This window comes from Lepidochelys olivacea (assembly GCF_965140295.1).
Source record: "Lepidochelys olivacea isolate rLepOli2 genome assembly, chromosome: 6".
Taxonomy (NCBI): Eukaryota; Metazoa; Chordata; order Testudines; family Cheloniidae; genus Lepidochelys; species Lepidochelys olivacea.
Window position 1 is genome coordinate 21,471,148 of NC_140416.1, and position 15,120 is coordinate 21,486,267.

The window sequence follows — 15,120 nt, forward strand, 5'->3', positions numbered from 1 at the left end:
TCCACCTGAGATAGATCATGAATTTAAGCCTAAGATTTTGTCACAGATATTTTTAGTAAAAGTTATGGACAGGTCATGGGCAACAAAGAAAAATTCACAGAAGCCTATGGGGAATCAGAGCTGTGGGATCCCTCCACGGCAGCTGGGAGCTGCTCAGGGCCCCCCACCACCCACGGGATGAAGTCATGGAGGTCTCTGGAAGAAACATGGATTCTGTGACCTCTGTGACAAAATCGTAGACTTAATCATGATAGGTTTAAAGAATCTCAGGTGGTTGTCAACCATACACACACAGTCTACAGCCTATGAAGTACATTTTATAATGGTCATGGGTAGAGTCAGCCCTTGGGTATGGCGAATCGGGGCGACCGCTCCAGGCCCCATGCTTTGGGGGATCCCGTGGACTGGTATGATGGATTCATCACTTCTGCCCCAGGCCCTACACTCCCCTAGGGACAGCTCTGGTCATGGGGCAGCACCAGGATACATAATGGCAGTGTGAGTGTGTGGTGGTGGTGGAAAATCAGTTGCTGGATTTCAGAACTCACTTTAGCACAGAAGATACTATTCTTTCAAACCATAAATCTCCTCTCCATGTTAACGTTTCCTATTGTCTTGCTGTGACCTGGTGCACACTTCTCTTTCCTTAAGCAAACACACATACCTCTCCAACTCAAAATCCCTTTCAAACTTTGTGCACATGTTCACACACTGAATACTCTGCAACAACTTGGCTCTTTTCACCTAACTGGGAGGCAAGGAAAGAGTGTGATACAGGAAAAATTCCAATTTTTTGGAAAAGGAAGCTTCACTGTGCTGGGAAAAATGATGCTAGGATCATTTAGGCAGATCTCACTGAGCTCTACTCTGCAATCAGAGTTTCTTCAAACTGCATAGATTTGGATCGATATGCAAAACTGCCTGATTCTACTTAAACACGCTTAACCCTGGATCTAAAATTGCTTAGTTAAAAAAGCATTTTAGTGCCAGCATTTCAGTACAGCATTATGTACAACCCACACCATTCATTTGTAATTGGACTATAATGAGTTGAGGTCACAATTCGCTACTGTACTGAAAATGGAAAAGCACCTCCCCAAACCTCTGCTAACTCCGGCCCATTAATAAGTATGAAATGGGCACAAATGGCCATTGTTGACCAGGAAACAAACAAGGTTCCCTTCAGCCTGAGTCACTCAACACTCAGTGAGCAGTGCTGGCATTTCACCTTAGCTTATGTCTTTTTGCCATTAAAACCACTTCCTTTAAAAGTCTTCAAAAAAATGTTTCCTAATATAGCGAAACATCTATGGTAGCCACATTCATTGTTGCCCCCAGTTCTGACCTTCTGCACAAGGTCTAGAAGAGATTAATTTTGGGAGCCAACAAAATGTTTACATCAGCAGAAGGAGTCAGTTAATCACAAGTTACTCTTAACCGTTCCCTCTTCTTTGCCCCGACCCCAAAAAGCAGTGCATTGCCTCTTTAAGGTTCTGATTTGTAACTAAAGGCTCCAATGAAGTGAGCTGTAGCTCACGAAAGCTTATGCTCAAATAAATTTGTTAGTCTCTAAGGTGCCACAAGTCCTCCTTTTCTTTTTTTAAAGGCTCTTGATTACGCAAGCTCAACTCTTAGCCCTTTCCAACTGTTAGTGAGCAAGGGAGACTGGGAAGAAACAAGCCCTATAAAAGCAAAAGCCATACTACTAGGCTGTTGGGCCAACTCAGTTGGAAACAGGGCATCGCAGCACAGAAGGTCATTTCCATATGAATATCAACAGGCTCTCACTGCACTCATTCTTGTGATGAGCCACTCGATTTCTGGATTGTTAAACACGCACTGCAGGGGAAAAAAAGTTTAAACCAAGCAGAAAACTCAACAAGACAGGTAGAGAAGTGACAACTTGGCTGCATACCATACAATGGAAACATACATAAACAAAGCAGTGACTCTGCTTAGCTGCTTGTGACTGAAGCTGCCTTACACACACTTCTTCTGAAAGCAGCCACCAATGATCAGAGACCTCCGACCACACGCTGTATTGAAAGGCACAAGCAAGCATTTCCAGGCACAAGAGAAATCAAAGTGGTCTTGTCAAATATAGTGCTGGAGAGAGAAAATAAAGTAACTCTGGTGTCTCAGCTGTTTGAATTTACAACAAAGCCACCTGACACAGCAGGCTGAACAAAGATTTTTCAAGAGCGTAAAATGAAGGTTAATCAGCAACTGAGGAGCTAATTGACCGGTTAACCACAAACACTGCATTTTCAAGGCTTCATCCTGCCTGCCCCCTCAATGCAGCATCACCCAGCATTCCTTTTCCTCTTACCAGGGGCTCGTAATACATACCAACCAGCATTAACTTAGTAGCAAGAAGTAAAATCTGGGACCTACTGAAAATAAAACTGTCATAACTAAATTAAATTAAATAAGACCCTTTTAGTGCAATGCTCCAATTACACAAGACAGATTAGAAGTTCTATAACAGACTAAGCGGTCCTATAACAGACCAAGAGGAGACCGAGAAAGCCCACAAGCTCTTGCACACTCACTACAGAAAAACAATGGAAAGTTCCCTTCTGTGATATTTTTTTCATTTCTGGGAAATAGCCTATCTAAAATCTTCACCCTGTACCAGCGATGTCTGCCTTAAAGTATAGACCATATGATGTGCTGCAAGATTTTCATTGCCATGAGTTTGGGATGACCACCACGCATGAATTGCAGAGTGCACTGTTCAGACCAGCCTTAAGACTCTGCACAGGCTTTGCACCTCTGTAACCACGTTGGTTTAGAAACTGACGTAGCCCACATCTACATTGCAAACTTTTCTCCAAATAGCTATGCTGGTTAGGGATGTGATGAGGCAGACAAACACAGCTGTGCCAGCAAAAGCCCCTAGCATAGACATAGCTTAAGCCAGCAAAACTGTGTTTTTGATGATACAGCTTTTTGTGCTTAGCGGGGGGTGGGGGGTTGGCTGGAGAGGGAAGGGATGCCTGGAATATGCAATGCCAGCAAAAGCACGGTTTTGTTAGTATAAACTGTGTCCACACCACTGGAAGCTCTTTGCTAGCACAGTATTGTAGAGCTATATCAGTAAAATCTTTCAAGAGTTGACTAGTTAAAACGGTACTACCCCATAGCGTGGACAGTTATACTGGCACCTTTATAAATAGTGGTATAAAAAAAAATAAAAAACAACAGAATAGACCAGCCCTTACTGATTTAAGGAAACCAATGAGTAAGCAAGCCCAACACACCATTATTTTCAGAGTATACATTCACTCTAGGTGGGTCGGGAGTCTATTTTCCCCAGCATCCATGCCTGGTCGTATATCCTGCTATAATTAAACAAGCAGGAGGACTTACAATACACATGAGGAAGGAGAGGCAGAATAAATAAAGCTAGAGATTTCCCAGGCCTCTTGTGCAAGAAGAAAGGTGCTGACTAGCATGGAGAGGGTATCAGGGAAAAGAAATACTGAAAAACACAGCACCTGCGAACAGAATAAGTTAATGCACTGGTGCATTTTTCATTGCCAATAAGTACAACACTAAGCAAATAAAAAAGCAGAGTTCGGATGACCGCAAAAGTACACAATTTGTAAAAGGAAAATATGCAATGCAAAGAAATATGGGCAACATATTGCAAACCAGCATTTCAGCAGTAAAGCTGACTTCACAGAAGTGCCAAGATGATGCTGGCAGCTGTAAGGCTCTGCTTCATTCTTGGCAGAATTAAGGCAAGCATCCTCGGGAAGGATCCTTTGACAAATTCACTGAACTAGACTTCATTGCCTACATAAAAGACCTGCCCTCCTGTTGCCCACAACCCAATTTTACTTTTTACAAATACACACCACATACACACACAGGTCCACAACACTCCTGTAATACCAGTTCAGTGAAAACCCTAGAGCCATGTATTTATAAGCAAGCTTATGTCTACTTAGGAGAGATTCCAGTTCACAGCTATGGTTCTGCCCACAATTAATGACAAAGTGCAGCAGGATATGTGAGAAGTCTGGAGGGAGCAGGAGCTATCATTTAAGTATATTATATTTAATAGCATTCAAAGGTCTTATTCCAGGCACTTCAACCAAATAATTCTTCCATCAACCTAGCTACTGCGTCCTGAGGGGGTAGATTAACTACAGCAATAGAAAAACCCCTTTTGCTGCTGTAACATCTGTATTGTAGACCAGGCCTCTCTTTTACTACACCTTCATGGTTTTAGACAGCTTAGGATGGTTTGTATGAAATTTCTAAAGAGGTATTAAAAATCTTTCACCTCTAATAAGAGGCAGTGAAGGATAGAAAAGATGGGACAAGTTGTATTTTAACTAGTGTTAGCCGGTTGAGTTGAGCCAGCCCCTGACCATCCATAGCATGAGACAAGTTCCCAAGTTGATTCAAACCTGGGTTTGAAGTTTCAGCACAAAAAGATACCAAGGTCAGCCAGTAGTGCCTAGATTTCCAGAATTATACAAGCTCACGCAACAATACAATGACATGTCACTTAATGCAGTGTCCCCTCCTAAAATCAAATCTCCACTGCTCATGCCGTAGACCAATTCAGAGACAACATTAACTAAACATAAAAAGAAAAGGAGTACTTGTGGCACCTTAGAGACTAACCAATTTATTTGAGCGTGAGCTTTCGTGAGCTACAGCTCACTTCATCGGATGCATACCGTGGAAACTGCAGCAGATCCGATGAAGTGAGCTGTAGCTCACGAAAGCTCATGCTCAAATAAATTGGTTAGTCTCTAAGGTGCCACAAGTACTCCTTTTCTTTTTGCGAATACAGACTAACACGGCTGTTACTCTGAAATCTGTCATTAACTAAACATGTATCATCAAGGCATGGAAATTCTAGTTTAGCTGTTGGAGAAGAGGGAATAGGGTTATGATGTAGTATTTATAGAGGTCTTTGGATGTTTGTTGATTAGAACTTTAACATTAAGAACTGCTGTACCAACACTCATCAACTTATTCATGCATAAAAAAATTAAAAGAAAGCCAAAGTGAAAAGAATTACTACACATTGTACATGAGAAAAATTCTGCCTCGTGACTTGCTGAAGACAGAAACGGGTTGAATAATTATCTGTTTACCTTCTTAGCACCAAATAAGAAGATCTGGAACTTGATTAACCAATCATATCACAATTGCATCCTGAGCAGCTGTAGCAGAGTTTAATGCAGTCTATTATTTACCTCTAACGAACAAGTTGGCATATCCCCAGACATTTATTTGCATCAGACAGTAATGAAGTTAGAGATGAAGAAAACAGCTATTCTCCCCTTTGGAATGTTCTATTTAAGAGAAATCTGATGCACTTTTGAAGTTTATAGTCATAATGGAAAGATTTGTGGGTATTTCTGATTAAAACAGAATGTATGTGACTTAGCATACAGGTCAAATCTTTACACTAAACTCCACAGAAGTCAGTATCTGCTCACTAAATTCAGAAACTGTTGCAAGTTAGGCTAATTTTGTTTTAAAAATATAATCTGTTCAAAACATTTAGAGGTACAGTATATACAGGAAACTGCAACCAAACTGTATTTTTGTTTTAAGGTTAACGTTTCAACAAAATTCGAGCCCCCTTCCCCTCCCCCCAGTAAATGATATACACAGCATTTTATTTAGTTTTAACAGCTATTCATTACAAAAATTAAGTATCTATTTCAATGTTTAGATTCAAAGAAATCAACTGACTTTACATCAAAAGTTAATTCACATTATATCAGTTATACTTGACAACCATACCGACCTTTTATTCAATCAGTTTTACACCATCCTGGGTACTCCAGGCATTCAGGATATTGTGAGTGGGGTGATGGAACTGCAGATTGTGGGGGTTCTTTGAACATTCTGAATACGTTTGGATACATCATCTGGCTGTACAAGTTCCCCTTGTAGTTACAAAACATGCAACATTCTGTGCACAGAGTTGAAAATAGATACCTCAGTGTACTAGGTACTGCCTGCTGTTCGCAGTCATTTGACATAGCAGAAAAATGGCTTTTAAAAAAAAAAAGATTGAGGCTAACAGCCCTCATTTACCATATCACATTCCAGCATGCAGACCTTTACAGTTTGCCTTCCAAAGCAGCCTAAACCACAGGTCTGTCAATGCACCTGACAAATAGAACATGGCCTTCCAAACTGAAGTGTGCAACGATCCGGAGCAAATCTTTCTGCTAACACACTAGAAGTGTTAGCTGAACACGAAAATAATATTTTCTTCAAAGCTCTGTTTCCTTTACATGGTGTTATTTCCCAGACCTGAAGAGCTCTGTGTAGCCAGAAAGCTTGTCTCTCTCACCAACAGAAGCTGGTCCAATAAAAGATTTTACCTCACTCACCTTCTCTCTCAAATAGCCCTTGTTTTTGTGAGTCTTTCACACAGCAACCAGCAACAGGGGGGAGAGATTTTTTTTGTTTGTTTGAAACAGAGAAAAAATTTTAAACACATTTGACAGGGTGACTTGAGCAGTTTGAAGTATCTGAAGCTCTAACTTTGCTTGTTAGCAAACAGCACTTATTTGCTACAAAACAAAGATTAAACTTTTCAAATAATGATGCTCCCTCTAAAGGGAACATAGTCAACTTGAAATTTAGTTTAAAAACTAAATTTAATCTCATAACTAAACAAAGACAAAAAATTAAACTTCATCCTTCCCCCAAAGAGAGACTTCCTAAAGCTTTGTACCTTTAACTGAGCAGCTTCCTTCAACCCTCAGAGCCACTGCCCCACCCCTCGTCTAGATGTACACACCTTAAAACAAAGCTGACTAAAAATGCTAAATAAAAATTTAACTAAGCTGCATGTTATATATTTGGACATCTACCTTTGGGGTTTTTTTTGTTTCGTTTTGTTTTAAGACAAAACACAGATTTTTGTTGCAGTTTTACATGTCCTATCACAAGAAAAAAAGGTTTCGATTTTTGTGCAGATTTAATGGCAGAGTCAAAGGAGTAAATATGTATGCAGTCTATTTCTTACCTGCTCAATGTGTATGACCCATTCCTCTTAAGCCTCATGCTTGTGGATAGAAATCTTAGGAAAAAATCCAGAATGATGGTTTGTCCTCTATTTAGACAGAACAGAGGTACCTGTTTGTTGGTAGGTCTTTCTTTTGTTAATCAAGGGATCTCTTTCCTGTTTCTCTGAGTCATCAATTGGGAACAATGAGAAATAGCCAACAGAGCCAATTAGCAGGAAGCGCAGAGGAAGTCAGCCCAGGCAAACAAGAGCCTTGAAGTGTAAAATACCTCACCCTTCCCTGAAAAGTCATAAAGCCTCGCTTTCAAAAGAGAAGCAGAAATTTGACAATTGGATAGGAAGATTAAAAAGCGTTGTATGGTACCCCACCAGATACAAATTTCATGGGAAAAAGCTTTTGGAATAATGTAGTTTATTGTTGGGATTCCTCTTCTTCCAGTTAATCAAAACAGCTTCAAATAGTCTCTCTTCCTCTTGCTATGACTTATTACTCAAATATTCATCACAACCTCAAAAATACAAGGTAATTCAGCAACAAGCCAGAGTAATAGTGTCCATGTTCCTTTAAAGTCATAAAAAAAAATTAAGCTGAAGACAGCTGTGCGGAGGGGGACACATGATAATTACAAAATATTTAAAAAGGTTTATTTTTTGTAGGAGGCTAGTTTGAAACAAGCAGCTCCGAAGTCACACTTGCACACTGCAGAGGAAATTATCTTCCAGCAGCCCAGTCCTGGGCAATCTGCCCTGCATAAATCACAGGATCTACAGTGTCTCTGATTAGGTTGCTTTGCTTCCCTTCCTATTCAACCCACCCTTCTGTGACAGCTATGAACTATACAGCTGCCCTGTGTGACTCCTGGAATAGTGTCGGTTAAATAAATTGAAAATAAATTTCCCTAGATATTTGTTATTTTACCACCTGTGAAAGGATCAAGATGTTATGACACAAATGGTGAAAGTTACATGCTTTCCCCACAAATACTGTAAGCTTGGAAAATATTTTGTACTAAATAGTGAAGTAAGAATGACTGGAACCCTTTTAATTTCTTCATTACAGCTAGAAAACGGCATACATATGTGGGAAGGTGGAATCTTTTTCTCGCTAGGGAGAGACCTGGAATAGTTTTGCCACTTGAGAGGTTTCTCAAACTCATTAACATTAAAAATATATCTCACACATGACTTTTTATCTGCTGTACCAGTAACAGTAGCAAACTCTTCCGGCTATTTCTCCAGAAGCAACTATATGACCAGTTTCCAAATTGTTATTTTAACTGACACTATTACGAAGAGTTCTGTGGAGCTCAAAAGCTTGTCTCTTTTGCTAACAGAAGTTGGTCTAGTAAAAGACCCTTCCCTGGTCTCTCTCAGTATTACAAAAATTGCATTTCATAATGCACTTAATGAGAATCACCAGATGACAATGTATGCGTCTATGCAGACATAGGGGAGAACCTCACCAGTCATAAGGTATGTGGTTCCACCCAATAACCTCATGCCTTAAATGTGCAAGGGTACCTCTACCCTGTCATGTAAGCCTGGAGTTAGAAGAACTCTAGTTAGACTCTGCGTTTGTTAACCTAGGGCTGAGTGTCCACATTCATTTGTAACCCCAGATTTGGAATTTTTGAATCCTGGGTCCCAACCTGGGGTTCCAGCATCTACACAGCATTATGGGGGCCCAAGTCCAACCACCCATATCCCAGACTTCCTAGCCCTACAAAAAATGTGGCTGCTCTAGCCCTTCATGCGTGGTGTACTATCGGAAAAACTTGACTGTCCACAAAATTTGACTGTCCAGAGGACAAAGTCAACCCACGGGATTATAGAATATTTTTGGCAGACTCCCAGGGCACAAGTCCAGTGGGGCTGCATCTACACTGCAAAGCAATAGGGCTGGAGCCTGGGGTCCCGGCTTGACTTAGGCTTGGACTCTATCTCCTGGGACCTTGGGTTAGCATGATATGTGTGCAGACAGAAGAGGGGTTAGGCTTGAGCCTGAGTTCAAACCCTGGGTTTATAGTTCGGTGTAGACATACAGAGGAGTGGGCAAGACTATGTAATGAGCAGGAGTGTCAGCTCAATGGCGTTTGTCACTGCAAGAGGAATTTCCTCTTGCATACATGTTAGTGCAAAAACTTTAAATTAAAAATTCACATGCAAGTTATGGTGGAGAAGAGGAGATACATAGGGGGCATTAACGGTTTTACTTTACAAATACTATTTTCCTTTCTCTCATTCCCTCCTCTGCCTTGACATATCAAGTGTTCTGTTGTGCTATAAGTTGTTCTGATGTACATACTTTATACAGCAGCCACCTGTTTTAACTGACTCAAGTCAGCTGTTTTAAATAACAACTTGTGATGGTGAAAGTATGTACAGAACTATGGTAAGAGAGGATGACAACATTTTACACTTCAAATCTATTTGAATTAATTTTCATTTTAAAACAAATGAAAATTTGTAGAATAACCATTGTACTGTTTATCGGAATAAATTAGCTCCATCTCACTCGACTGCACTAAACATCATAAAAAATGTACGCAAAAGAATACTCTAACAAATAGAGGCTACGGTAGCTTTTTTAAATGTTGTATGCCTGCGTTTCTCAAACTGGGATCCATGGACCCCTGGGGGTCTGCAAGAATACTCCAGGGGGTCCGCAGGCACTGCTGATCAACTCCTCCCACTCCCTCCCAGCATCTCCTGCACACCAGAGAACAGCTGCAGGAGGTGCTGGGAGGGAGGAGGAGGAGCGGGGATGGGGCACGCTCGGGGGGCGGGGGCAGGAAGAGATGGGGCAGGGGTGGAGCCTTGGGAGAAGGGGTGGAGTGGGGGAAGGGCCCGGGGTTGAGCAGAAGGACTTGAGAGTCGGCCAAAAATTTTAAATCAAAATGTGGGTCCGCGGGTTGCTATCGTCTAAGAACTGCTGCTGTATGCCAGTACCTCCATGGCACCAAGGTTGACATTTAGCACTCCAAACACTTGTAGAGGAGCACTTACTTTCTTATTACTCTTCAGTTGTATTTCACTGAAGGAAATTTCCTAACAATGAAACCAGTCAGATACTAAAACAGCTAGATCTATTTAAAGGAGCAGTTATAAAATTAAAAGGTCAGTACTATGGGGTACAGATTTCACCTCAATCTCTCCATCCTCCCAAGTCATATACGAGTCTAGGTATGTTCCCCCTACACGGGGTATGGTATCTGTTCTGATTACCAGCTTTTCTGGATCTAACATCAGGGGCTGTTGATATCAAAAATGAATTTAGGCTTGTCTACACTGGCACTTTACAGCACTACAACTTTCTCGCTAAGGGGTGGCTACACCTCTCGTGGAGGTGGTTTTTCTTAGAGCGCTGGGAGACCTCTCCCAGCGCTCTGCCATGACTACACAAGCCACATTAAAGTGCTGCCCTGGCAGCGCTTTAGTGTTGCCAGTGTAGACTAGCCCCAAGAAATACAAACACTGGATCTGAGCCAAGATCTTCATATACCAATTTGCTGCAATTATTGGCTGGAGGCGAAGTGAGAATTGTGCCAGGTATCCACACATCGGACCACCTAGCCCAGGAGCTGATTGAGAGACTCTTAAGAGAGGTGTGCTAATGTTTGACTAATCAGACACCATCTCAGTAAGTATCTTTTGAAACAAAGACAATCTGGGGTGATACCTTTGATGCTGGAGTTTGACGACTGTAATAGTCCCTTCACTTGTTCACTCAAAACCATGTTTCTGAAGGCTTTTAATGACGGTTGATGGGCCCTGTGTAACACGAAAAGGTTGTCAAGGTTTTTTTGTATTCAGATTTGGCACGTGTGTGCGCGTGCAGGGTTTGGCATTTCATTTTCTAAAGACATAAGTGTCTATGAAGTCAGACTCTCATTTGTGCTTAAAGGATTAAATTTAGTTGAGAGTGAGGTATCTTGCTCAAAGCTAGAGTTTTAGAGATTTCTCCTTTTTAGAGGAGAGACTCTTATGAGAGGTTTTAAGACTATGTGTTGTTCCTTTCACAGCTGATTCTGAGCAATATCCTTCACAAGTCCTTGGTCCAAACCCCTGAGAGAAAAAGAGGGAGGGGTAGGAGACTACTGGAGAGACTGAAAGAACACCTTGCAGGTACGTATCCTGTTGGTCTCCCTAAGGAAAAGGGTAGCCACTTTCTGACTCCCTGTGGGATCTCCCTGGAATCGGGAAGTGGAAAGATAGGTCAGTCTTCCTCCCAGGGAAGGGGATGTTAATAATTTTACACCACCCCCCCTGCTCCTGAGTCCAAGGTGAGTGGGAACTGAAGGCAAAGACTGTGAGTGAGCTTCAGCCATTGGAGACAAGTGACTCACTAGCATCAGACAAGTCACAGGAGCTGACACTTTTCATGATTGTTGAGGACTTGCAAGTTAAAAAAAAAAGCTTGCAGGAAGAGGATGTTTTGTGGCCATCTCCACAATCTTAACATGGATCTTACCTATATGCTAGCTGGGAGCAGGAATTTCTTCCTTTGAATTGCTACAAGGGAACTTTGCCTGCTGTCAGGATTTGGTGAATAGAGTTTCCATGTGGCCTGCTCTACCATCTCAGCATAGGCCTCACCCACACTCACTGGCAGGCAATTTTACTGTGGTCCACTTAATTGTCTTGGCACAGACCTCTGCCCACATCCAAGCTGAAAGCTGGTTTCCTCCAGCCTGCTGTCTGCCAGCCATTTGAAGGGGAAAGGGGAGTTAATGATGTCCTTCAGACCTGCCTCAAAGCCTACAGGGGTTTCCCCCCCCCACTTCCCCTTTTAGTTCTACTTCACTATTTTTCTCCTCAAAATTGCCAAGGAAGAAACTGAGGCAATTTAGTTAATCTTTCCAAAAAAAAAAAAAAAAAAAAAAAGCGCTATGAAAGCTCTGCTATACCAGGTGACCCGGAGTTTGCTGTGTGCCCCACCTGGCAGAGAAAGCTAGGACGTCCCTCCTGATGCGCAGTCCTAAGCCCAGGCTCAGAGCAAAGATTTGGTCCTCTGCCAGCTGTCATGACAACAGGAAACACCTCACTGAGAAGAATGACATGGAGAGGATGGAGAACTGACTAAACACTGCACATATAACCAACCAGTTGGAGATAACGAGAGGCCTGAAGGGTTTTGGGCGCATGCTAATTTGCACCAGCAGTAACAATACATGGAGTTGGAGGTGACTTTAGTTCGGATGACTATTAAAAACCACTGTACAATACCATACTGTAAGATGTTAGGAGAAAGATCAGAAAGGTTTACCCCAAAATGGACATTTTTTAGCTGTTCCTTAACTTCTCTATGCATGCACATTTAAAGTAAGCTACCCACAGATTTTTATGAGCCTTTTGTTTTCACTAGCTCACTACTTTAAAAATAAGTTTTAGCATTCCATTGCAGCAACCAGCTGCTGGCGATTCCAAAAACTCTACTCCTGCTGAAATCTATCAATGCTCTTTTCTCTTTCACACCCTCCCCCCAGGCTCTTCTGGGGATTACAGAAGCACAAGGGTATGCGTTCTTTAATATCTCCATCTGAAAGCTATTATAGGAGACCAGCAGCTAAATATAAAATGCCCAATCAGAATCAGAGCTAACCATGTTGATGCTGAAGTCCCCGAGTGCTATCAAGGTCAAAGTACCTGCCACAAAAAAGACCCCAGTGGTCAGTATAACAGTTCTTAAAATTAACGGGCTCTGCTAGTCCACTCTTGGTACATGAAAGAGTTGCTGCTTCAGTTTTCAGAGCTAAGCATTCTTTAACAGATTAGTTAAGAAATATCATCCTGTAGATCTGGTGTCTGGACTGGTATAGAAGATAAAAGATAAAGCTTTGCATCCATGGTTCAGGAGGGTTATCATGGCTGTGAAAGCCATTACGTGACATGTCCAATATAAAATAGGCCACAGAGTGCATTCAGAGTCTTATTTATCTACACTACTTTTAAGGGAAGAACTTTTTAAACTAAATACAATGGGCATTCCTGATTGAAGGTAAAGAGGCCATCAACACTGAAAATCTTACTGCAAGTGCTTCAGAATAAGCAAGGACAGTGTCCAATGAAGCAAAGGAACTGAAATAATACAGAGTGCTCTGCCTGGAAATAGAAAAGGGTGGGTCCACACTAACCCAGAGATAAAAGCCACGATTTTATAAATTTAGAAGAAAACCACCCAAAAACATCTCATTTCAGAGCTTAACTCAAACAAAACTAGATTTAACAGCCTTTTATCATCATTTGCCGAATCATTTTTAACAGGCATCTGCCCATGCACAGGAAAGAGCTAATTTTCAACATGGGCCAAACCGTACCAAATAAAATAAATAAATAAATAAATAAATCTGCTTCGATCCCACACTTTTTGCAGCATACTGAGGGCAGGTTCGTGAGTGAATGAACACAGGCAGCTTCTTTTTTGGAGGGAATGTCATGAAGAGTTAAGTAAGGCAAAATTTAATGTCAGAGCTGAAGCATACTTAACATTGCTTAGAACGAGGCTGACTTTGCTTGCAACTTTATATCTAAAAGCACACAACAAGCAGCTAGCTGGACCTGAACACAGATTCTACCCTGCTGAAAAGAGGCTACACAGAGTTAACACAAGACACTAAAGAGAATCTTTCACATTTTTGGGCTAGATGTGAAAAAAGTTACTGTGCTTCACAAGCACTGGTGATGTAATTGGGCATGTTAGCAGGAGCTTATGCACGTATCTGTAATAAGTAGCTGAAAATTAACTGCATGAAGACACCTATTCAGGTCAGCACCCAAGATTATGACTAAGGAAGCATGTTCATAAAATGCTGTAAATAGAAAAAAAACACGGGAAGACTGATTTTTATATTTTAATTTTGTGCAAAAGAAGGAAGCAGGTAATTTAGAGCAAGCACTGCCCCTTCAGTCCAACAACAGGAAGCAACTGTATGACTTGCCAAACTGCTCCACCCAAGTTTTCCCAGTTGGTATAAGAGTCTTTGCTGCAAAATTTAGCCAGTGATTCTATCCAGGAGGAGGAAAGTCTGGAAGAACTGCAGAGGGAGAAAGAAAAGGAGGACTTGTGGCACCTTAGAGACTAACAAATTTATTTGAGCATAAGCTTTCGTGAGCTAAACAGCTCTTCCCCAGTAACCAGTATTAGTTTGGTGGTGGTAGCGGCCAGTCCAAGGTGTAATATTTTGTACCTTGGGGAAGTTTTGACCTAAGCTGGTAAAGATAAGCTTAGGAGGTTTTTCATGCAGGTCCCCACATCTGTACCCTAGAGTTCAGAGTGGGGGAGGAACCGTGACATGGTGGCACAGTGGTGGGATTAACCTGAAATCATTTTGAGATCCAGTTGAGATTTTTTGAACTAGAAATACAGATTTTAATAAGGAATTTTTAGGAAGTCCAGAAGCAGCTTTGAAACTGAAAGCAGCTTGGTTTCTCTCTGCTTTGTGGCCAAGCAGAGACAAAAGGGGATTATCTTGTGAATTGCAGGTTTTCTTTGCCTGGAGGCAGGGTACTTAACTCCTGCAGGGAAATTCACAGTCTTCCAACCCGTAGCTCACGAAAGCTTATGCTCAAATAAATTTGTTAGTCTCTAAGGTGCCACAAGTCCTCCTTTTCTTTTTGCGAATACAGACTAACAGCTGCTACTCTGAAACCTGCAGAGGGAGAGTGAGAGACAGATTTCTGAGAATGAGACTTCAGCTAAAAAAAGCCAGGCCAAGACAATCACTTAGGAAACCCTGGAGGTTATAAACCCAGTGGAAAAACACTAGGAAATTTTGGATTACACAACATTATAACTTGATCTGGTTTTTATTTTATTTTATTTTTTTTTATGTTTAATTTAGCTAAGCGCTCTCACTACTAGGTTGGTAAAATCTGCCCAACTGTACTTCTCCAACAAAAAAGTTTGAAACTGATATTAAAAAAAAATTAAATCTAGAACTTTCAGTAGAAATAGTACGCAGATTCTCAACCCAGAGAGAGGGTGGGGTCTTTGTGCATGCATGTGTTTGTTTTTTAAACACTAGTAGAGACCCATTAGAGGGGAAAGGGAGAGAAAGATTTAAAATGTCAACAAGGAGGCTGTAATGTTGATCAAAATAAAG

At 41.3% G+C, this 15,120-nt stretch overlaps 1 protein-coding gene across 5 annotated transcripts in view; it reads right to left on the reverse strand.

Moving 5' to 3' along the window:
- Positions 1-15,120, reverse strand: part of MOB2 (MOB kinase activator 2) — a 163,846-nt gene that overhangs the window by 68,141 nt on the left and 80,585 nt on the right. The window contains exon 1 of one of the 5 annotated variants that reach the window (XM_084630030.1): positions 7,019-7,154. The exons of the other annotated variants lie outside the window; for them this stretch is intronic. Within the exon in view, the coding sequence (XP_084486156.1) occupies positions 7,019-7,056 (38 nt within the window). The 5' untranslated portion in view covers positions 7,057-7,154. Of the gene's footprint in view, positions 1-7,018; positions 7,155-15,120 lie in introns of those variants that run through there. 5 annotated transcript variants of the gene reach the window in all.